We start from the raw sequence: 22,580 nt of genomic DNA on the forward strand, positions 1-22,580 counted from the left end.
TATGACGTAAATAAATTTTTATTTGCATCCAATCGATTGTTATGATGATCCAATCGATTGAAATTTAAAACGCGCTATATATTAATCATGATAATCTTGCGTATTCAGCCTCCCTCCCCTTTTTAAACATAACCACCATTTCTGCTAACCACTCTTCTCTCTCTAAATCCAAAAAACTCCTCTCTTCTTCTTCTCCAATCTCACCAACATCCACTTCAAACTACATACATATTATTAATCCTCGTCCAAATCCTTCCAAAAAATCCATGCTCATACCCAATTGCTTGTTTCGTGTCGGCTGCGCGGCCGTGCTGCTGTCAAATAAGTCTGTTGACAGAAGAAGAGCAAAGTACAGGCTTGTTCATGCAGTGAGGACTCATCTTGGGGCCGACGACAAGGCCTTCCGGTGTCTCTATCAAGAACAGGACGAAGCCGGGAAGACCAGCATTTCCTTGTCTAAGAATTTAATGGATATTGCAGGCAATGCTCTTAAGACAAACATCACCAGTCTTGGTCCTTTGGTGCTCCCAATTAGTGATAAGGCTGATGTATGTGAAGCCTTATATACCGGATTTCAAGCTTGCTTTTGATCATTTTTGCATACATGCTGGTGGCAGGGCAGTGATTGATGAGTTGGAGAAGAATCTCCAGCTTCTTCCTTGCCATGTTGAGGCTTCTAGGATGACACTGCACCGGTTTGGAAACACTTCGTCTAGCACAATTCGGTATGAGCTGGCATATATAGAAGCCAAAGGGAGGATGAGAAGGGGAAACAAGGTATGGCAAATTGCATTTGGAAGTGGGTTTAAATGTAACAGTGCAGTTTGGGAAGCACTTCTCCTAATGGACCATGGAAAGATTGCATTCATAAGTATCCTGTGGAAATACCCTTAAGCATTGTTGATGATTCTGGTCTGGCTTTCCCTTTAGTTTGATTGGTGCTGCTGGAATGTTAGGATCTGAGTCTAATTTTGATGCATCATCAGTGTAAAAAGGTGAACATTCATGTACAATTAACTTTATGTGAAGTTGATATTTAAGAAACGTTAAATGATTTGACTAAATTATCATCTAATGTCAGCTATTAACTTTACATAAAGTTAAATGTAGCTGAATTTTCACCGTGTAAAAGTGTAATACTATGTTCAGTTGTTTAAATTTATCTATATGTTGTTAATGGTCTCTAGAAATCTTTGTCCAATCTTTTTAGTATCTTATTTAAATCATAACTGCATTAATAAACAGCACTTGATAGGACTTAAATTTTGGAATGGATTTATGTATATTGAACATATCTAATTGGATTATTGTCCACCCAAAGTCAACTTGTTTGACTTCTAATCTTAAGTAATGTTGTTTGATCATTGTTATTTTATTTATTTTTTAAATAACTATTTATCTAAATACTTGTGACTCCTATATATAAAAATAGAATCGTTATTAATTAATTATGTATTTAAATATTTTTTTAATTAACAAAAAACACGAATTAATTATTAAGAAAATATTAGTGTTAAAATAATGTTTGAATTTATTTATTTATTTTTTTATATTTTTTGCATAAGTTGCAATGAGGTTTAAACTTTCGATCCCATGGAAACTATCTGAAATCCATACACAATAGTGCAACACTAATTTGGCTACCGTTTTCCATTGAAATCAAAATAACAGAAAAATGAATTAAACTAATGAGTATTAACTGTCATTTTCCATAAAGGAGCATCAACACATGTTGAATAGTATGAACATAGCCAATCAACAGTTTCACACAAAATTTCAATGAACTTGCCATTACAGGATTACAATGAGGAATTCATCCTTAAATCAAATAATAATACAACAATAACAATAATAATAATAATAATAATACAAAAATGCTGCCACAGAAGAAGAAACTTTCATCTAAAAGACCTTTGGATTTCTTCAAGAGTTTTTCCCTTTGTCTCAGGGACCCAAATGGAAACAAATACAACTGTGAAAGCACACACTACTGCATATATGGTGAAGGTTCCTAAGAAGAATAGAGGTAGCAAGTGGTTAATAATCAAGTTTAAAAATTTTGTGATCACGTCCTTATATTAATACAAAATCATTTAAAAATGCACAATGGCTTATCATCTAGTATAGGGGTTTAATCACATTTTTTTAATCTAAATTAGAGGGCCTTGGCTTGATTAAAATATATTTTGAGTTTCAAAAATATTATCTGCACACAAAAAATCAGCCATGAAATTGGTTATTATGTATTTGTATATAAATACATGTGTTGTTTCACACACTTTCAGTGTATATTTTGCATTCCAACATGTATTCTATACGAATGACTGATTTGGTGACTAATTTCTAGTATACATATAGCATGGTTGTTCTAGTTTTTATACAATATAAAGAAGTTGGTTACAAACTTTGAAACTTTGGAAGCTTAGTCAAAACTAAGTGAAACTAGAGGAATCTTCAAAGTAATTTAATCAAAAATAAAAACAGGAAATGCATACAAACCTCCAGAACTCCAATCCAAGAGCATATTTGCTGTCAATGTGATCAACCAGGAAAAGAACCAGTTGGCTAGTGTCGCGAAACTTCCAGCAAAGCCTTTGATGTTAATTGGAAGAATCTATGATGTAACATTCAAAGACATCAATCACATCACATGTAACTTCAAATGCAAGCAACAATAGGGACTATAGCTTATGTTTATGTTTCTTGCAAATGCGAAATTGATCATTGTTCATCTCAAAAGTGTTATATTTGCGCTCAAGAATTACGTATCCATAAACTCAATTTTTTCCTCTCCCAAAAACACAGTATCTGCAAAGAATGTTACCAGCTTAGCTACTAAGGTTCCTATTTTGGAGGAAATGCAAGTTACAATTTGGAGGCTTAAAATTTCACAAATTATGGTACCTCGGACATTATAAGCCATGGCATAGCTCCCATTCCTAAAGAGAATGCAACAACCATGGCCTGAAAGAATTGGTGAAAGTTCAAAGTGAAAACACTTGGGAAAACAAGCAACTAATAACTCTATTTTGTATAATGGATTTGCATATATTTGCATACCAAAACTCCGGCCATCGATAGGTAGCTCAATATCTCATATAAAGAAGAGCTCTCTGATATATAATCCTGGAGTAAAATTTAAGGCAAATTTATCAATTAAAAAAAGGATGAATGTACATGTAATGCGTAAATAGCGACAAAATTGATGATAGTATTATTACTTTCACATAGAATGCGATTGCAACGACAAATAGACTAACAGCCATTCCAGCTGAAGATATCTGCAAATGAGAGATTTGTCCATTCTCAATCTGATCATCCAAGGATACAGTTATATGCAACTTAACATAAAAGAGAAGTTTGGACTCACAATAAGAAGAAGCCGGCGACCGGATTTATCAGCCAACCATAAGGTTAGACTGGTGGCAAGAACCTGTATGACATTTATATATTTGTCAGTTTATGATTTAAGAATGATTCTTAGGAAAAATGGGAAATATCTTCTTTTCAGTTGAACCTGAACAGCACCAACTCCAAATGTAGCTACATCACTTGAACTAATCCCTATGACATATATATAGAAATTATAAGTGTAAAGAAAAGGCTTTTATATATAACAGACTGGAAATTTGAAACACGAGGCTATCTGAAAGAAAGTACTCCCTCTATCTCATTGTACCGGTCAAATTAAATTGAAGTTGCAGAATAATGTTTCATTTTCCAATATCAAGATGGAGTTTTAGTTTTTTCCCCCCAAAATGCTTAGTTTGATTGTTATGATTAAAAATCATTAATTACATTGTTTACTTCTTTAGAGGTAATTTCGTGTACTTATGCAATTTTATACATTAGCAAGATCCATTTATTAATTATTTGAAACGGAGAAGTACTTTAGAAAACAATTAGAAATTAGTGTAAGATACCGGCGCCTTCAAAGATGGTGCTGGCATAAAAAAGAACTCCATTAATTCCAGAAAGCTGTTGCAGAACTAGTAGTCCAATTCCAATCTACAAGTGATAAGTCAGTAAAAACAAGCTTGTTAGAGTCACTGATACGTATTCGAACTCCATAAAACTCATAGATTGGAATTAGTGCTTATAGAAAGATAAGAAGTACCATTAAGGGAAGCCAGTATCTTCTTTGTTTGAGTTCCGCAAATCGAAGTGCAGTTCTTCTGCTTGATGATGCAACAGCAGCCTGAATAAAAATGATTCCAATGTTTAAGGTCCATTTTATGAATCAATAAATGAATGCTTAAAAAAATGTTCATTCAGCACAACAAAATTAACAAATGGTTATTACTTATTACCCTTATTTCAGTTGCCTCTTCAGCAATATCGGTATCAAAACCTCGAAGAACTTGTAAGGAGGTCTCGAATTCATCTGTCATGCCCATTTTTGCCTGTATTAAGCAAACAAAATTTTCTTTAAACTATCGCCACACATTCAATGACATTTAAGAACACCGATTCATGAAATCAATTACCAGCCATCTAGGAGACTCGGGAATGAAAAATAGACCCGGCATCAATAGTGCACATGGCAAAATTCCTGCAAGAGTAAGTGCATAAGACTGCATAGTTTAAATTCTTTTACTTAATATACAACTCTATGCAGTGATTCCAGAATCAAACTCAGACAAATTTAGTGTTTCAAAATTTTACAGTTACAAGAAACATTTCAATTTTACAAATTACTAATCATTTTTGTGATTTACCTAAAATTGCAAGAATTCTCCAAGGAACAAAAATTCCCAGCAGATAAGCCAGCATAATTCCAATGGTGACAGACAGCTATGCACAGAGAAAACAATAAATTTCGATACATAGCATTGAAATTTCAATGTGATGATAATAATTCTTAGGTATCAACACCAACCTGGTTAACTGAACCCAGACCTCCCCTCAAGTTCTGTGGCGCTATCTCGGCTATATATACCGGCACCTATGAATTTCAAACAAAATTAATAACTTTGTGCAGCACATAACATAATCCTACATTTGCAATAAAGCATTTTCAATTGAAACTACCGTATAAGAGATTACTCCGACGCCAAACCCTTCCAACAACCTTCCCATATAGAGAAAAGAAGTATCCTGAAATATGAATAACATGTTTAGAAGACAGTACTATTATGGCATTTCGGTAATAACAAAATACAATTATCCATTACTTACCTTTGCAAATGAGATTATCAACCAACCAATGACATTTGGAATCGATGCAATCATCAAAGACTGCAAATTAACCATCAAAGAACAGAATTAGCCATCAAATTAGAGGGACAAAAAAGGAAACCATCAAAGAACACAAAGCACTTGACACTTTCCTGGTTTGGATGTTAGGAGGATAATTAGGACCATAATTTAGGAGGATATATCATTACGGATACTCGAAACAGAAGATAAATTACCCCTTTGCGCCCTATATACTCAGCAATCTGACCACTGGATATTGCTCCAACCATGGCACCAACATTGGACAAAGAACCAAACAGAGAAAACTGACCAAACAAAAAAGCCACAATAAATTCATGAAGCCATTGAACATACACAATTAGATCATTATAGATTACTTTATTACTTTTGTTGTGTGTTATAAACACTTAGTAACCCTTCAAAAACATCATAACATGGACTTCAAAATCAACAATAAAGTGATCAACATCCTATTTAGGGTTCAAAATTACTTCTAATAACAATTCTCAACAACAAAATGCTATATAAAATTCAAAATTTCATACCTCAGAGACTGAAAGTCCTAGATCACTGATTATAGCAGATTGAGTAGGAGATGTATACCCACCCTGCAAAATAAATAAATCAACTCATAGTAAGGCTTTGTTTGGCAATGTTTTAAAACAGGCATTACAAATTTATGCATATTTCCGTTTTTCCAAACAAGTTACCGAACCGAATCTAACGGTCAAAGCATGTTCTTACTGTGAAACCAAACTGAATTGGACCCAAAGCAACAATGGCAACACAAGCAAATACAGAAATTGAAGCATCTCTTATGGCCTGTGAGGAACCTAACAAGCTCGATTGCTTGTGGTTCATACGGTACCAACTTCCAGTGTGCAAAAATGGCTTCCTCAGATCCCTTCCATCTTCAGTGTCCTCTCTTGAACTCATTGTTCTAAATTCTTGTTATGATTCTATGATGAAAACAATAATTCTCCTTCAAGTCAAACTCTTTTTTGCAGCATACAAAGTATGGAATATGAATGCGTGGATCATGTGCCAATAAAATTTCTTTCAGAAGAATAACAGCTGGGAAAAGTATATAAAAAGATTATAATATACATCATTTGTCATACTATATAGGCGTTAACGTGGAGACACGTCACTATTTCATCAATATCTTATAGTGACTCATGTTGATCATGTGTTTTTTTTTTTTAAAGTAGAGTAATAAATAAAATTCTTATAATTTGTAGTTGGAACATATTAGTTTCTAAAAATAAAATTATTAATAAAGTCTTTTAGAATAATAAATATGAATAAGTTAGTTTAAATAAAGAATTTTTATTTTAATTATAGAAGTTAATTTAAAAGTAGTGTGTTTATATCTAGTATTTTAAAAAATTTTGTTAATTTTTTTTAAAAATAATTTATTTAAAATATAATTTTTTATAGATTTATTTATTATTTTTCTTTTTTTATTTTAAATTTAATAGCCATGTTGTAATTATTATTATTATTATTATAAGTTTAAGCATATTTAGTGATGAATTTATTTTTTATATATTCTTAATATAAAAGACTTTTATGCAAATATTTAATTATCTATATTTTTATATTATATATAATGAGGATATTATATATATTGATTTAATTTATTTTTATTTTTTTCATTTAAGTTATGACTTTTTTCTTTTAATTATAGAAGTTAATTTAAAAATAGTGTATCTATATCTGTTATTTTGAAAAATTTTGTTAATATTTAAAAAAAAATCTGTTTAAAATGTAAATCTTTATAGATTTATTTATCACTTTATTATTTTTTTATTTTAAGTTTAATAGCCATGTTGTAATTATCATTATTATTATTATTATTATAAGTTTAAGCATATTTAGTGATGAATTTAATTTTTATATATTCTTAATATAAAAGAATTTTATACAAATAGTTAATTATCTATACTTTTATATTATATATAATGAGGATACTATACATATTGATTTAATTTATTTTTATTTTTCCATTTAAGTTATGACTTTTTTTTTCTCAAATTATGTAAATTACTTCTATATATTATTATAGTAGTATATTAGTTGATATTATATTATTATTAGTATTAGTATTAGTATTAGTATTAGTAGTAGTAGTAGTCATTTAAGTCTTTTATAATAAAATTTGGAGTCTCGTGTTTGTATTGGTTTCTATATTTTCTAATAATCCTATATTCCTACGGAGGCTATGGACTATGGATAATATTAATATTAAAATTATATTATATATACGTAAAAATTAGTTACTAAATTAATTATATGTATATAATTAATATATTAAAATATAAAATATAAATTAAAAATAAATTAAATAATATATATTTATATATAAATATATAATAATTAATTTAGTTATTAATTCTTTTACACATACATAAAATATTTTGTTATATTATTATACATAAATATACATATTAATAATTATGCAAGTCTTTTTAGCTCGGCAATGAATAATATTATTATTACATCCATGTTAGGTTCGGCCGAGTCAAGTCAACCTGTGATCCTTTCTAGTTCTACCAAAATAAAAATTTAACGTGATTCAACATCCAAATTAAGTTATTATTATTTCTATGGCCCATTGTTCAGACACGAGCATATTATATGTAAAAAAAATTATTTATGTAAAATATATATTAAAATATAAAATATATTAAAAACATAAAAAATAATATATATTTAATCGGGAACTGGGCGATAAAAGCGGTTCGGTCCTCCTCCAATAACCATTATGTTAAAAACTGTTGAACTGGACTGGACCGATAACCGGTCAGTTCCTCTAAAACGACGCATTTTTTAGTTTATTTAAAAAAAAAACAAAAAAAAACCCGATCCACTCGTTGTTCCTCTAAAACGACGCCTTTTTTAGTTTATTTAAAAAAAAAAAAAGAAACCCGATCCACTCGTTCGTGAACCCCCCCCCCCCCCCCCCCACCCACAAATTCATTCCTCTCATCTCACTCGTTCAGTCGTTCGTGAACCCTAGCCCTCTGAAGCCAAGGGAGAGGAACCCCGTACCCAGTACCCTAGCCCTCCGTCGTCGCCGCGGTTCCCAGGTCGTCAGCGCCGCCGCCGTCCCCAGGTCCTCTTCGTCTTCGCTGGCCTCTCGAACCCAGGTGAGTGGTTCCTTGTCTTCATCTTCTCTGAACTTCTTCAATTTTTGTTTCATATTTCTTCAATTCTTCTTGGGTCTTGGCTTGAAGTTTGGTTCTTCAATTCTTCTTCTTCGTTATTCGGTCTGCATTCTGCATTCTCTATCACATTGAAATTAAGCTTTGGATTCTCTTATTTCGTTTTAATTTTACCGCACTCAACATGTTTGATGAAATGCTTTAACCATATTTCTGATTGGTTTTATAATTTCTAGCTTTTATAATTTCTCTCCGTCAAGGTTAGTGGTCTGAACTCATGAAATTTCAAATTATACTCAAATATGCAATTTCTGAAATTAGGGATTTGTGAATCTGAACTCTGAAGTTAGTGATTGATTTCTGATATATTACTGATTCTGTTCTAATATGTGCTTTTGTTACTGATTTGTTACTGATTCTGAAATTAAGTAAGGATTTGTTTCTGAATTTGAGTAATGGATTTGTTATTGATTCTGTTCTATGATCTTATGGATGATTATTGGATTTCTAGCCGTTCTGTTACTGTTTCTAATTTGGATTATGATTTATTGATTTTAGTTATGGATGAAAGTGTTAGTCAAACAGCAGTTGCTGATAATGCCTGTTTGAGTAATAATTCGTCTGCCAATCCTCTTAATTCAAATGATTCTGCTGATCCTAATCCATTTAGTTCGAATAATAGTCAGTCACAAGGTTCTAATTTTTGTTGTTGAATGCCCTGTTTGTTGCTGAATGATAATTTTTGTTGCTGAATGATAATTTTTGTTGCTATTGCTGTTGGTAATGGTGTTTTTCAAAAAATGCAAAGATATTGATTCATAGAGGTCCCATATTAACTTTGTTTTCTTTGTTGGGGGAAACCAAAAGCAGCACATACTTCAAAATGGAAGCTGGCATAGATATGTTCGTTATGCCTCCCGAGAAGGATGAGGCAGAGGAAGAACCTGTACCGTACAAAGTCTTCTCACTCCCTGCTTCAACGGGTATGTGAAACACCAGCACCATGCTTGGACCTTCTCTCTGAGGTTAGCCCCGTCAAAATTAAAGATGGAAATCTTGTGGCCAATGCCGCAACCTTAGAGGCACCAAATTTGGCATTGGAGAACATGAGCTTGTAGAACATTACCCTAGAGAAAAACTTTATGAATTAACTTATTTACTTTTTCAAATTGGATGGTAGAACTTTGTAGTTTGATGCTAGAACTTTGGTGAATAAATGGTTAGAAAATGGAGAAATACTAACCTATACAACTAAAATAACTTATGAGTTAGATTCAATTATATATAAACATATTTAACATTAAAAGGAAATTTATCTACTTAATAAATCATGTATTAACTTTGTGTTTGTTTTACTTTTTGTTTTAAAATATTTTAAATTGAATAATTCATATAGATATAGCAATTTACATTTTATTGAAACAAACTTATTCTATTTAAAATATATTTTAATAATATTTAGAGTCATTTTATCGAACTGAAATTATTTTTAGAGAGTCAAAATATTTTTTTTTCTTTCAAATCATTTTAATTAGTTATGTATTTAAAATCGATTTATCAAACTATGTTTTTTAAATTATATATAAATCAGATTCATATAAAAACAGATTATTAGATCATATGCATTTATTAAAAAAAAACATAAATGGACAAATATTTCAAATTTGATAAACAGAAGTAGAAAATAAATTCGTCAATAAGTTGTAAAACAATTGCCAAAATGTAATTACTTCAGCGATTATACCTGCATAGTAAAGACTCTTTTTTTAAAAGTAATGATTAAAAAATAAAAAAAAATTACCATCTTTTGAGCAAGATGTTGGATTTTTTTCAATTAGAACTTTAAAAGTGAAATAATAGGAGGATCTGCAAAATGATTTTGTACTTAAAATAGTATTTCAGCATTATAACTAATTTTCTTAATAATTAAATTTCAAATTTTAAATTATACTTTGTCTTTTTTTTAAATATACATTAAAAACTACTCTTGGAATATAAACGGCAATTTAAAAATATTAAACGAGAAAACTATACGTAACACTAAAATTAGTCACTATAGAGTGCTATTCAACTAAAATAAAAAATAAGATAGAGATACCGTAAAGAGTTGCATCAAAAAGGTCTTAATGAATTTACTTTTGTCGAAGGAGAAGACACCACAGTTGAAGGAGAAGCGACGACGCTACAGTCAGTTGATTTTTTTTTTTGGACAAAGACAGTCAGTTGATTTGTTGATTTGTGCGTAGTGTGAACTGTGAACTTGGTTCACCAATTAGGGTTTTTCCAAATTTGGATTTGAATCTGTATCTAGATTTAAGTTGGTTATATAGTTTGGATTAAAAAACCAAATTATAAAATTAATGCAATATGATTTGAAATTTTTTTTAAAAAAATTGGTTTCTCTTTTGGTAATTTAAAAATTGGTTTTTTTAAAATAGTTTGGTTTGGGTTTAAAATCTAATATTTGGATTTTTTGTCCAACCCTATCTATGACCCATTGTTCAGATACAAGCATATTATATGTAAAAAAAAATATTTATGAAAAATATATATTAAAGTATAAAATATATTAAAAACATAAAAATTAATATATATTTATATTTATATCCAAAAATATAAAATAATTAATTTATCAACTAACTTTTAATATACTCGTGACATTTTTGTTTGTATAATTAAGTGTATCTAAATCATAGGGTTCACACACCAAACCGTTTCTAATTGTTGTTTAGTGAGTAATGCTTTATAATATTGGCAATTTTTAATTAAGATTCGGATAAACCTGTACATCTAAATCTAATTTTCTCGCTCAAATACAATTTTATCTTATCCATGAGGAGTAGGCGAATTATTTATTTTCTTGTGAAATTCATCAGTGTTGAATTATGTTATGTATTTGTGAACTAAATTCATCATCTTTCATTTTATCGAAAGCTAAAGTTAAAAAATATTGAAATAAATAAATAACTAAAATAATCGATTGAAGATTTATAACTAAATAAATATAAACTGGATTGTATGCACGAAGAATAAGTTTGAAACCAAAAAGTGGAAGCCATGGCATGCAAGATTGATAGTGATCTGTTCTGAATAATGTGTTTTCTGAGCTTTCTTTACTAGTATTTTATAGAAGACGAACTTCCCTACATAGCAATGTAAATGAATGATTTCAGTCATCATGCATCTTTGGCAACTGAACATGAATACCTTACACCAGCATTTTGTAAAAACTGCAAGTGTGACTTTCTTTTTCCGTACTCCACGGATGATATTTACAAGGTAGAAATTCAAGTGCAGTTAATTTCATGTGAAGTTGATAGATGAAAGTCGTAATATGAGTTGATAGATTTGACTAAATTGTCATCTAACAGCTCTCAGCTATCAATTTTACATAAAGTTAACTGTACCTGAGTTTCCATCTATTTACAATTACTTGGACAGAACTAATCAGCATGTTGCACTGTCACAGAAGCAGGCTTAACATTGTATTGGCACTGCCTTGCAACAATCAAGGAGGGGCCTATAAATGTTGTTTTGAGTTTCATGCTTACTTATAATAAGTGGCTGAAGCCGATATGAACTTGTTCGAACGAAAACAATGCAAGTGGTAGCCTTCTGGGAAATGACAGAAGCATTGACTATCATTTTGCTTCTTATGTTGCCATTCTGCAGTGGATTAGAGTGGGAATCACTCAGTTGCTCTTTATCATAAATCCTATCCAAGCTTTGAATCGGTATCTTCTTGACTTCAAGATTCCCTTCTGAAGCATTTAGAATTCTCTTGGCTTCCTTGGAAAAACCAATGGCTCGCCAAGCATCAGCAACCAGTTGCATAGTGGTGGTTTCTGGGGCAACACCCCTGCTTTCCATGGTAACAAGTAACTCTTCTGCTTTCCAAGGTTGTTTTGCTTCTCCATATCCCCATATTAAAGTCTCATAAGTTTTCAAGTTTGCCGGAGTTCCGGCTTCATGCATTCTGTCATAGAGTTTAACAGCACGGTCCATTCTTCCTGCAGCACACCATCCACTGATGATGGTAGTGAAGATCACAACATTTGGATGGACACCATATTTTCTCATGGAGGCCAGAAGAGCCTCAGCTTTTCGTGGCTGTCTGGCGCGCACATAACCTTTTGCAAGGATGCTGTATGCATGAATATCAGGCTCTATCCCAGCCTTCACCATGTCTTCGAATATCTCCTCGCAGTTTTTCATAAGACCTGCTGTGCTCCATCCATTCATGATGGTACTAAATGTCACCACATCTGGTTTTATCCCAAATTCTTCCATCAATGTTAGTGCCTGCCCAATTTTCAATTTTTATTATAGAGGGGAATGCTTAAAAGGAAAATGTTGATCTCATAAAAAGCATGAGATATGAGAACTCACCTCATCTACCCCATTTGTGTCTGTAATGTCTAAATATCCTTTGATTAGAGAGTTGAAAATGACGAGATTCGGTTGAACTCCAAGCTCCTTCATTCTGTAAAGAAACCTTAAGGCCTCTGTCATATTGCCTTCTTTACAATAACCGCTTATTATGATACCACAAGTTCGTTCATTAGGCCTCACTCTATTGTACTTCATTTTCAATATCAATCTTTCTGCCTTTTCTGTCTCACCATTCTGAGCATAAGCCCTTGCGAACGTGTTGAAGGTGACAACATCAGGCTGCAGGCCCGACGCTACCATCTTGTTCATAACATTCCATGCCTCTTCAAGATTCTTCTTGGTGCACCAGGCTTGGATGAGAATATTATAAGTTCTCTCGTTAGCTTTTACATTTTCATCCTGGCCCATCATCTCTAGCAATTTCATAGATTCGGAAGGCCTTCCGGCAACTCCAAATCCTTTAATGAGGGTATTATATGTACTACTTGTAGGTTTACATCCATACTCCTTCATCTTTTGAAAGATTTTCATGGCTTCATCAACCTTGCCAGAATCGGAAAAGGCATTGATCATAGCATTGAGAAGTATTGAATCAGGCTTCATTCCATTCTCTACAACTTTAGAAAGAAGCGAATTAATGGATTTGAAACGCTTCTGGCGGGTGAGGGCAGCCACAAGAGCTGTGTATGTTATAAGAGTTGGCCTATGTCCTTGTTCTGTTAAACTATTGAAGATAGACTGAGCTTCCTGTGGCTTCCCCCTTCCAATCAAAGTATGCATCAGTTTGGTTCTTGAATAAACTGTTTGACAACTGTTGTCCCGTGTGCAGATAAGGCAGCGAGATTGATCACGGGTCTCTTCTCGAGCAGAGCTTAACTTTCTTTGGTTATTCTTGTATTGCTGCAGTTCCTGTTTCACCATTGAGCCCATCAGACAATAAGTTTATGAGTTACTAAGTATAACTGTAATATACTAATATTCAGGGTAACTTTGCAAATAAAACATGGATGTTTCTAATCACATAATCATTCGAGAATGAATAACTAGTGATTTGAGATTATTGTGTGGAGAAATTGAAAGCAACACCGATGAGTGTGTTGCAAGAAAGAAAGAAAGAAGATGATGCTCAACACTTATATATACAAGCATTACCTCTGCCTTGGCTAGCAAGACTAACAGCACTAACTAACTAAACAGAATATTAACTACCCTGATTCTGATTCTGTATGCATAATTACATTCTTATCCTTTTCTTCTTTGTTATTATACTTCCCAGAAATGAAGATCAGTATTGCCGTTTAAATGCTCGACATGATGGGAATAGTTAGGGAAATCATAGTCACAGTCACAGTCACAGGTTAAAGTAAATATAACTGAGTAAAGAGCATAATGAATTTGCCATAAAGTAGAGCAGTGAAGAATATACCATGAGTGGTAAATCTTTAAGGCCTTCATTGCTCATAAGGGCTCCCTTTTGGGTGCTATCCATGATTCTACCCTTGGCAGCTTCTCCTGAAAGTTTTCAGTGGCATGAGTGTTAGCTAGAGCAATGCTACATGGCCAGCAAATATTATCATTTTTGGCGAGCATTTAGCCAACAATAATTTGCATCCATATTTACAGACGTCTTGCACACAAGAAGCATTTATATTTACTAGAATTTTGCAAACATGAATCAATACAATTCGCAGTCATATTTTTTCAAAATTTGCACACATGAATTAGTAAAATGACAATTTAGTGTTTGTGCTGATCAAATAATGGCAAAAAATACTAAAAATTGCTGGCTTCAAGAGTTTCTCTTGTTAGCTATTAGTGATCAACAAACCCTAAACATGTCAACCTAAGTGATAATGATAATTCAAACCTTTCATGCTCGAATCACCTATCCAAAGTGAAATTTTGGATCCAAAACCAAAGGTTAAAAATAGACATCAACAAAACTCAAAAGATAACTATAATGGTAATTTATACTACATAGTCAATGCAAGATGATGTTATGGTTTTGGAGGCAAAGAAGTTGAAATAGAGGAAGGGGTACCTCCGTAGAACAGTTGAGGAGCTTGTGGGAGGAGTTGTGACAGTTAGAGAGTATAATAATGTTATGAATAATGTAGAAAAAGTAAATAGCAATTGGAATTTAGTGGCTTCGTGTGTGTGTGTGTGTGACACACTGGAGATTCTTATCCACACATATTTTATCTTTTAATATATATAAGACTGAATTGAAAGAATTATAGAGTGCCACGTGTCAGTCTCTCAATCGTGTTACAAGCTTAGGGTCTAAATAGATTTGGTGTTCATTTGTGTAATTATTATATATTTTTAATTAAATTAGGGTCTAAATTTAAATTATTCAAGTAAAATTTTCATTATTCTAAAATAGTATGTTGCATGTGATTTTAGTTATTTTATTTTTAAGAAAAAATATATTTTTTATCTCTGAAATTTGTTGAAAATTTTTAAAAATTCTAAAAAATTTTATTTTATTTTAATTTTGTTCTTAAAATTTTTTATTTGTATCGAATATATTCTTGACAATTAAATTTTTAAAAATTTTATGACCAAATTAGTAATAATGCATAACAATTATGTATAAATTGTTCATGTTAAAGATTGTTCTTATGATGAAATTGTTGTTAATTGGTCCTAATTTTTTTTAAAATTAGTCGCCAAAAATATATTTGATACAAATAAAAAACTCTTAGGATAAAATTAAAATAAAATAAAATTTAAAGATATTTTTTAAAATTTTTAACAAACTTCAAAAATAAAAAATATACTATATCATATTTTTAATATAAGATTTAATATTTAAAATAAAATATTATTATATTTGAATTATTTATATTACTGTTTGAATTGTTAAATTAGTAGACAGAACAATTACTTTGGTATATTTAAATTTAAGCATATTTACTTTGGATTTCGATAAATTTTTTATATAAATCATTTTCAATGGGAATTTTAAAATCAAATAAAAATAACTAAATTATAATTTAAAATTAAATGCTATTTAATTTAAAATAATAAATATAACTCTAAATTATATGTTAAAACTTAAGCTTTTATCGTTTGAATTAGATTTGCTGTTCATCTCATTATTTTGTTTCTGTTATTAGGATTTTTTTTTTTTGTTTGCCGAAAATTTTGCATAATGGTGATTTGTTTTGGTTCATGGATGCTTACCCTATTTTCATATTTTATTAAGTACTTATATGTATACAGGGAGATTCAAACTCGTAACATCTTAAATGAATATGAGAAGACTATATTATTTGAGCTATAACTCATTTCATAAATTAATTTATGTCTTTAACCAAAGAAAAATTATTGTATAGTATTAGAGTGCACAATAATATTAAGCAACACTTTAAGTGATAGTAATAATATTCTCAATTAAAGTATATCATAATCATTGTGGATATAAAATAATTGTTTGAAGTGAAATCATAGTAAATTATTTTGCTCAAAATGATGATGTATATAAATGAGTTATTAATTTAAAAGATGCGTAACGGATTTATAACGAAGAGAGTACAAAGTTAACAAACTATAATTTAAATGGTATAGTCTTTTCATACTCAGTTAAAAGTTGCGAATTCGAATCTTACTCCTAATTTTAGAAAAAAAAAAACGGAAAGAACACAAAAGTGTTGCCAGCATCAATTAAAATTATGAATTCGATAATAAACAGTTGTGATATGGTGTACAAACATAGTCAATAATAATAAAATAGTGATAGAAAATTATGAGTTATCAACTTTGTTTAAACATTTTGCAATTGAGTTTGTTTATGTAAAGAATCATTCTTAATAGGTTTCGAATGTTGGTGTTCTTGCGGGTGCACTTCTTGGAGATAATTTTGATGATGTTATAGGAGACATTTTTGGAGCGTATTTTGGTCATTCCACAAGAATTCTTCTTGAAGTTATAGGTGATGCAACTGGTGCAGCTTTTGGTGCAGACCTTGGTGATGCAACTGGTGCAGCCTTGGGTGCAGTTTTCGGTGCAGCCTTTGGTGATGCTGTTGGTGCACATTTTGGTGGAGACACTTTAGGTGCTTGCACCGGTGCAGATGCTGGTGTTTCTTTAGAAACTACTTTGTTGACATTTTTATTGTCCAAATGGCTGAAAAGTTGAGTGATCATCAAATTAATATAATGTTATATCCTTATAAATATTAATCTTTTAAGATAATTTTATTTACGCACTTATTTCTTTTGAAATTATAAAATAAAAGAGAGATTGAAAATTTCGTCTACTCGAAATTTAATTCTGATAAAATCTGTTCAACTATTTAAATTTTTTTTTCATTTTCTATAATCAAAATAGAATATCAATATCATTATAAATGAAATCAATTACTTATTCGATCAAATATTGAATAAATGATTTCTTGATACAAATTACAATGATAATTATAATCAAATAACATGATTTATTAAAAACATAATAGACAAATGTGATTTTGGTGAAATTAAGGGAAAAGAAATAAATCATGTCTTACCTGAGTTCTTGAACCCAATCTTGGAATTCAGAATGATCAACATAGTGAAGCTTAGGAACCTCCTCTAATGAACCAACACTGATTTCTTCATCAAAAAGGTTCTTCCATGGATTCACCTCATCACCAAAAACAGAATGGATTGGCAAAGCCAATACCAAGGCAAATACCAAAGCCAATGATGACTTTGCCATTGCCTTAATTGTTAATAAAATTATTACTTCCCTTTCTTTTCTTTTTCAAATTCAATAAATTCAAAAATTTAACCAACAATAATTGCTTCCTTTGTGTGACTAAAAAGGCAGGGTTGCAATAAAGAAGTGCACAAATCTTAGGGTTACATATGAGGCTTTATTTATAGTGGAAGAACATGCTATTTTTTGCCTCCTATAATTTGAAACTGTTGCTATATATGACTACATACAAAAAAAGTGGTTGCAATAACAATCTACGGATCCAATAAACTTAGCAATCAACACAATATAAGTTTCATTTAGTTTTTTCGGTAGTTTACCATTTTCAAAAAAAAAAAAAGGTTTCATTTAGATTTTTGGTAGTTTAATATCTTCGAAAAAAATCTAAAGCAGTTTAAAATAACCATTATGTCCGTTGTATAATTTTTTGTTGGATTTTTTTTTTATAAAATTTTATTGTTAATTAGACATTTATATAATGAAGATCATGTCTATAATATATCATATCAATGGTAAAATCATGCCTATAATTATTCAACTATGCTACATGTATATTAAAATCAGTCACCAAAGTTAATTACTAGTATAAAATATATGTTAAAATATAAATACATAATAAAAATAAATTAAACTACACATTTATGCACAAATACATCAATAACTGATTTTAATGATTATTTTAGTGTGCGAATAATATTTTTTATAACTATTTATAGCTTAGATTTATAAAAAAAAATTGAAAAAGTATTAATGCCCTAAACATGTTGTTACTATCCAACAGTTTGGACTTTTACTTCCTCTAACGCAGGAATTTCAATTTCCTCATCTCTTTACCTCACTTTAGGATACATTTATGTGTATTAATAAATATTTAAGACTAATAAATAATAAAATTAACAACATATATAGTTTATGAAGCGAAGTAAGTTTAAGCTGTTTGAATTGAATTTTTTGTCTCTTTAGCATTATCATTAAATTATATTATCCGAGTTAAACTATAAATAGAAACATTTTGGCTTTGGAGGAAAATTATGGCATAATAATTTTCTCATCAAATCATTTATATTTTTTGTTTTGAAAACTTTTCTTCAAATGAACATTAATTACTTTATATTATTATTATTATTATTATTATTATTATTATTCAGTAATAATGTCTAGAGGGCTTTTAAAGGAGAGATCACAATGGGAATTATACATAAATTAAGAGAAGATATAATGTGACGTGAAGTATGGTCACAAAATAAGGATGATTAATTTTGAAGGTCAAACATAATTTTATTTCAGGTTTAAAGTTATATTAAATAGTTTAGGATCTTTTTTATAAATAAAATTAGTCTTAATACGTTAGAGAAGTTTCTATTACTTCCTCACATTTAAATTCAAAAAATTTTCAGTAATTGCACCATTCACTACAGCAAAGGCAAAATTTAGTGACGCTTTTTTCTCCCTTTAGCGGCGGTTTTAAACCGCCGCAAAATAGTTTACCAGCGGCTACGGAGCCCGCCCTAATTATGAGCGCTGGTTATACAAAAACACGAGTCATGAATCTACCAAAATATCATGAGACTCTATTTTTGTTTCTTTCATTTTAATTCCATCTTTTTTCTTCTGTTCTTTCAGTTCTTTATCTTAATTTTCTATACTTAGCTTGTTTATTTTTATTTCATACAAAAAAAGTTAAGATTTTAATATAAATTTGATCGATAATTTATTTAATTAAGCATGGCAAACTTAAAGCAAAAGATCAAACTAGATAACACTATAAGAGAATTAATAATGTAATTTCCGCACAAAAATATTCCAACATCAATTTGAATGAATTGAATACAGAAAAATATGGTGTACAAACTCAGTCGATAAAAAAAAATGATATCAACTTAGTTTATATGCATATCATAAAGAAACATTTTTTCTCTTGAGAAGATGTTGGTGCTTGTGTGGGTGCACTTCTTGGAGCCAATTTCTGTGATTCCATGAGGATTTTTCTTGGAGCCGATTCTGGTGATTTTGCTAGAGCTCTTTTTAGAGTTGATTTTAGTGATTCTACGTCTAAGAAAGCACTCTGTGGAGCCAATTTTGGTGATTCTATAAGAGTTCTTCTTAGAGCCAATTTTAGTGATTCTAAATCTAAGAAAGCTCTTTGTGGAGCCAATTCTGGTGATTGTACAAGATTTCTTCTTAGAGCCAATTTCAGTGATTCCAGATCAAAAAAAGCTCTTTGTGGAGCCAATTCTGGTGACTGTACAAGATTTCTTCTTAGAGCCAATTTTAGTGATTCTAGGTCAAGAAAAGCTCTTTGTGGAGCCAATTCTGGCGATTGTACAAGATTTCTTCTTAGAGCCAATTTTAGTGATTCCAAATCAAGAAAAGCTTTTTGTGGAGCCAATTCTGGTGATTCTACAAGAGCTCTTCTTGGAGATGCAGCTGGTGCTTGTACTTTCTTATCGAATATCGTAGGAATTTTTTTGTCGGTCTCTAAATTCCTAATTTATATATAAAAACAAAAAAGACATGTATGTGAATAAACACATTAGATGATATAAAAATTGAAAATTTCTAAAAAATTAATAAAATTTATTGCTTTTAAGCAGTAATTAATTAGTAATGTTTAAAAATACAAATTAAAAATATATTGTTAAATTGTTATACTAGAAATATTAAACTAATGATTAAAATACTGACAAAAAATAAGGCTCTTGAGTTTTTCTCATAAAAATATATTAAAATTAACTTAATATATTTTTAAATAGCATAAATTAAATATAAATTTAGACATAAAAATGATTGATGTGATATTCTTTCTATTAAATTGATTTTTTTTTAAGATGACACAAATCTTACACACAATTTTGTAAAACAAAAATATTATACTTTCAACGATTTTCTTTTCAATAACAAAGCTATAAAATTGTAAAACTTCATATTCTAAATTAAAATACTACCCCTTTTTCTTCCGATTCTTTTATGAAAAAGTGGAGAAAATTCTCTTGATTTTCATAATACTATCATGCAGTATCCTTATATGCATTCAATGTATTATAAATAGAATAATCCATCACCTCATCTATCAAATTGCAAATAAACAATTTATCGACATAAAATATAACGATGACTATATATATGTGTGTTCAAATAACACTATTTATTGTAATAGACAAATGTGATTGTTCTAAAAATGAGAAAAATAAAAAAAAAAAGCATGACTTACTTGGCTTCTAGAACCCAATCAAAAGTCTTGGCTTCCACTGGTGCTTCAACACCATCAAAAAGGTTCAATGGATTCACTTCATTAGCAAAAACTGAATGAATTGGCAAAGCCAACAACAAGGCAAATACAAAAGCCAAGGATGTCTTTGCCATTGCCTTATTATTCAAAAATTATTGCTCCCCCTTTTCAAATTCAATAAATAAAGTCAACAATTGAAGCAACAAATAGTTGCTTCTTTTGTGTAACCAAAAGGAAGGGGTTGCAATGAAGAAGTGCACACCTTTTAGTGTCAATATGAGGCTTTATTTATACTTGAGGATATGCTATTTTTGGCCTCCTATTTATATGTTATTAATTTATTTGAGTCTTCCCTACCATAAAATTGGTAATTAGTAACTATTTATAGCTTGGACTTATTAAAAATTTAATTTTAACAGAGCAATTAGTGTTGTAATTAGTGTCTCTTCTTTTGTTTGTTTTTCAGCCTTTCTTTTAAGCATTATTTTAGAGCAAGACAGATGTATGACAAAAAGAAAAATAATAAATGAGCAAATAATTAGTAACTATTTATAGCTTAAATTTATAAAAAAGAATATTGTTGTCTTTAACTTAAATATGAATTGTTGCATAATATTAGAGTGGACAAATAATTAACACTTTAATTAGGTGGACGTAATAACACTGCCAACTAGAATATTGGCCAAATTAAATTATGAATTTAATTCATTGACATTAGATTAATTGTTAAATAAAATTTAAAATATTAAAAATGTATAAATTTTGTTCAAATTAAATAAATTGAGTTATTGTTTTTTTTAAATTAAGCGAAGACTAGTTCATTTACTCATAAAAAAAAGTTATAATAAACGGGCCATCCGGCCCATGCTTTCGGCCCAAATCCCTTTTAATATATTAGTCCACATTTAAAATGATTATTCATATTTTCATGTGTAAATAAATTAAAATAAAAATACATATCATTATAAATACTAATTTAGTCAAATATATAACTCCAACATATATTCACCTCTAAATTGGTGATTATCTATTATCTTCACTTGGTTTTGTATTCACCTCTAAACAATTCATAGTATTCCATGAACAATTATATCAACAAAATGCAAGGGCCACACAGATACAACATAGAATGATAACGTACGCATGCATGAAAAGGCACATGTTGCGTTCATTTTTTTTCCCACTCAGGAAGACGTAGTAAGTTTAATTTGTAACCCGACGTAGTAAGTTTAATTTGTAACCCTAGGTAGGGCATGAAAATAAAAAGATATTTTAAGAACATTACTAAAGAATCATTAAGAAAACATTTTTCTTTTCATTTCTAATGTATTATATATATATATATACAAAAGTACTATATACAAATATACATATTGATCTATATATTTTTTAAACTAAACGATTAATCACTAGAAGAATAGAAAACTTTTTATAGTAAAATAAATGAACACATAATATATTAGTAATCAAAACTTATTTATAATAGTAAATAATTTGTAAGATATCAAATATATATGAAGGTTTTTGGTGGTCTAGAGAAGGAGTTTGAATCTATGACTTTCTTTTTATATTTGATTAATTTTGCCTTAAACTAAAAAATATAATTTAGCTTCTATTTTGTCTGCAGGAGACAATTTTATTTTGTCTCATAAATCGTGAAAAAATATAACCGGTGTAAAGAAAAAGAAGATGACACAATCATGTATCTTGGTTCAATTGCATCGTATAATGCAACTTACATCTAGTCTTCACCACAGCAGCAGTGGAATTTTCACTATCATATCAAATATTACATACACAAATTTCTTAGAATTCAACCTAATCCTATCTGGGATGAATCAAACTTCTACCTAAACTTGACTTGACCATGCAACTTCCTATACTTTCAACAC

At 30.0% G+C, this 22,580-nt stretch overlaps 3 protein-coding genes, 2 long non-coding RNA genes and 1 pseudogene across 8 annotated transcripts; 2 read left to right on the forward strand and 4 right to left on the reverse strand.

The window, feature by feature from the left end:
- The first annotated feature begins 71 nt into the window (after positions 1-71).
- On the forward strand, positions 72-1,173 carry LOC140180333 (3-ketoacyl-CoA synthase 4-like; annotated as a pseudogene).
- Positions 1,174-1,680: 507 nt separating this feature from the next.
- Positions 1,681-6,388, reverse strand: LOC140180429 (sugar transporter ERD6-like 6). 3 transcript variants are annotated; one of them, XR_011874675.1, is made up of 18 exons: positions 5,944-6,388; positions 5,745-5,807; positions 5,415-5,504; positions 5,179-5,238; positions 5,032-5,097; positions 4,880-4,945; positions 4,719-4,794; positions 4,488-4,552; positions 4,311-4,403; positions 4,118-4,198; positions 3,924-4,008; positions 3,518-3,564; positions 3,371-3,433; positions 3,222-3,281; positions 3,061-3,126; positions 2,905-2,964; positions 2,500-2,808; positions 1,681-2,011 (listed from the first exon to the last, which is right to left on the reverse strand). XR_011874675.1 is itself a non-coding variant. In XM_072221552.1 (18 exons), exons 1-18 carry the CDS (start codon positions 6,133-6,135, stop codon positions 1,899-1,901), a joined length of 1,461 nt encoding a protein of 486 aa, XP_072077653.1. In that variant the 5' UTR covers positions 6,136-6,388; the 3' UTR covers positions 1,681-1,898. The 3 variants fall into 3 exon arrangements, 2 of the variants coding, with proteins under 2 accessions (XP_072077653.1, XP_072077654.1); XM_072221552.1 differs by having other exon boundaries at positions 2,500-2,614; XM_072221553.1 differs by lacking the exon at positions 2,905-2,964 and having other exon boundaries at positions 2,500-2,614.
- A 1,578-nt stretch (positions 6,389-7,966) lies between these two features.
- Positions 7,967-9,623, forward strand: LOC140179761 (uncharacterized). Its single transcript, XR_011873597.1, has 2 exons — positions 7,967-8,351; positions 9,237-9,623. It is a non-coding gene; the product is annotated as an uncharacterized lncRNA (long non-coding RNA).
- A 1,825-nt stretch (positions 9,624-11,448) lies between these two features.
- LOC140179760 (uncharacterized) lies at positions 11,449-14,950 on the reverse strand. Of its 2 annotated transcripts, none has more exons than XM_072219522.1 (4): positions 14,800-14,950; positions 14,185-14,270; positions 12,756-13,667; positions 11,449-12,668 (listed from the first exon to the last, which is right to left on the reverse strand). In XM_072219522.1, the coding sequence occupies exons 2-4, from the start codon at positions 14,245-14,247 to the stop codon at positions 11,844-11,846; spliced, it is 1,800 nt and encodes a 599-aa protein (XP_072075623.1). In that variant the 5' UTR covers positions 14,248-14,270; positions 14,800-14,950; the 3' UTR covers positions 11,449-11,843. The 2 variants fall into 2 exon arrangements, with proteins under 2 accessions (XP_072075623.1, XP_072075622.1); XM_072219521.1 differs by having other exon boundaries at positions 14,626-14,817.
- A 1,464-nt stretch (positions 14,951-16,414) lies between these two features.
- Positions 16,415-17,597, reverse strand: LOC140179762 (uncharacterized). The gene is made up of 2 exons (XM_072219523.1): positions 17,269-17,597; positions 16,415-16,889 (listed from the first exon to the last, which is right to left on the reverse strand). Exons 1-2 carry the CDS (start codon positions 17,457-17,459, stop codon positions 16,664-16,666), a joined length of 417 nt encoding a protein of 138 aa, XP_072075624.1. The 5' UTR covers positions 17,460-17,597; the 3' UTR covers positions 16,415-16,663.
- A 1,627-nt stretch (positions 17,598-19,224) lies between these two features.
- On the reverse strand, positions 19,225-20,942 carry LOC140180430 (uncharacterized). Its single transcript, XR_011874676.1, has 2 exons — positions 20,671-20,942; positions 19,225-19,945 (listed from the first exon to the last, which is right to left on the reverse strand). It is a non-coding gene; the product is annotated as an uncharacterized lncRNA (long non-coding RNA).
- Positions 20,943-22,580: the final 1,638 nt, after the last annotated feature.

The sequence above is a fragment of the Arachis hypogaea genome, chromosome 16 (assembly GCF_003086295.3).
Source record: "Arachis hypogaea cultivar Tifrunner chromosome 16, arahy.Tifrunner.gnm2.J5K5, whole genome shotgun sequence".
In the NCBI taxonomy this organism is placed as follows: domain Eukaryota; kingdom Viridiplantae; phylum Streptophyta; class Magnoliopsida; order Fabales; family Fabaceae; genus Arachis; species Arachis hypogaea.

Coding starts and splice junctions, on each gene's coding strand:
- LOC140180429 (XM_072221552.1), bottom strand. CDS start 6,135: ATGAGTTCAAGAGAGGACACTGAAGATGGAAGGGATCTGAGGAAGCCA. Junction 5,098..5,178: donor TGATAATCTCATTTGCAAAG/GTAAGTAATGGA, acceptor TTCATATTTCAG/GATACTTCTTTTCTCTATAT. Junction 3,127..3,221: donor CAATCGCATTCTATGTGAAA/GTAATAATACTA, acceptor ATTTTACTCCAG/GATTATATATCAGAGAGCTC.
- LOC140179760 (XM_072219521.1), bottom strand. Junction 13,668..14,184: donor TTAAAGATTTACCACTCATG/GTATATTCTTCA, acceptor ATGGTGAAACAG/GAACTGCAGCAATACAAGAA. Junction 12,669..12,755: donor ACACAAATGGGGTAGATGAG/GTGAGTTCTCAT, acceptor AAAATTGGGCAG/GCACTAACATTGATGGAAGA.
- LOC140179762 (XM_072219523.1), bottom strand. CDS start 17,459: ATGGCAAAGTCATCATTGGCTTTGGTATTTGCCTTGGTATTGGCTTTG. Junction 16,890..17,268: donor GATTGGGTTCAAGAACTCAG/GTAAGACATGAT, acceptor TCAACTTTTCAG/CCATTTGGACAATAAAAATG.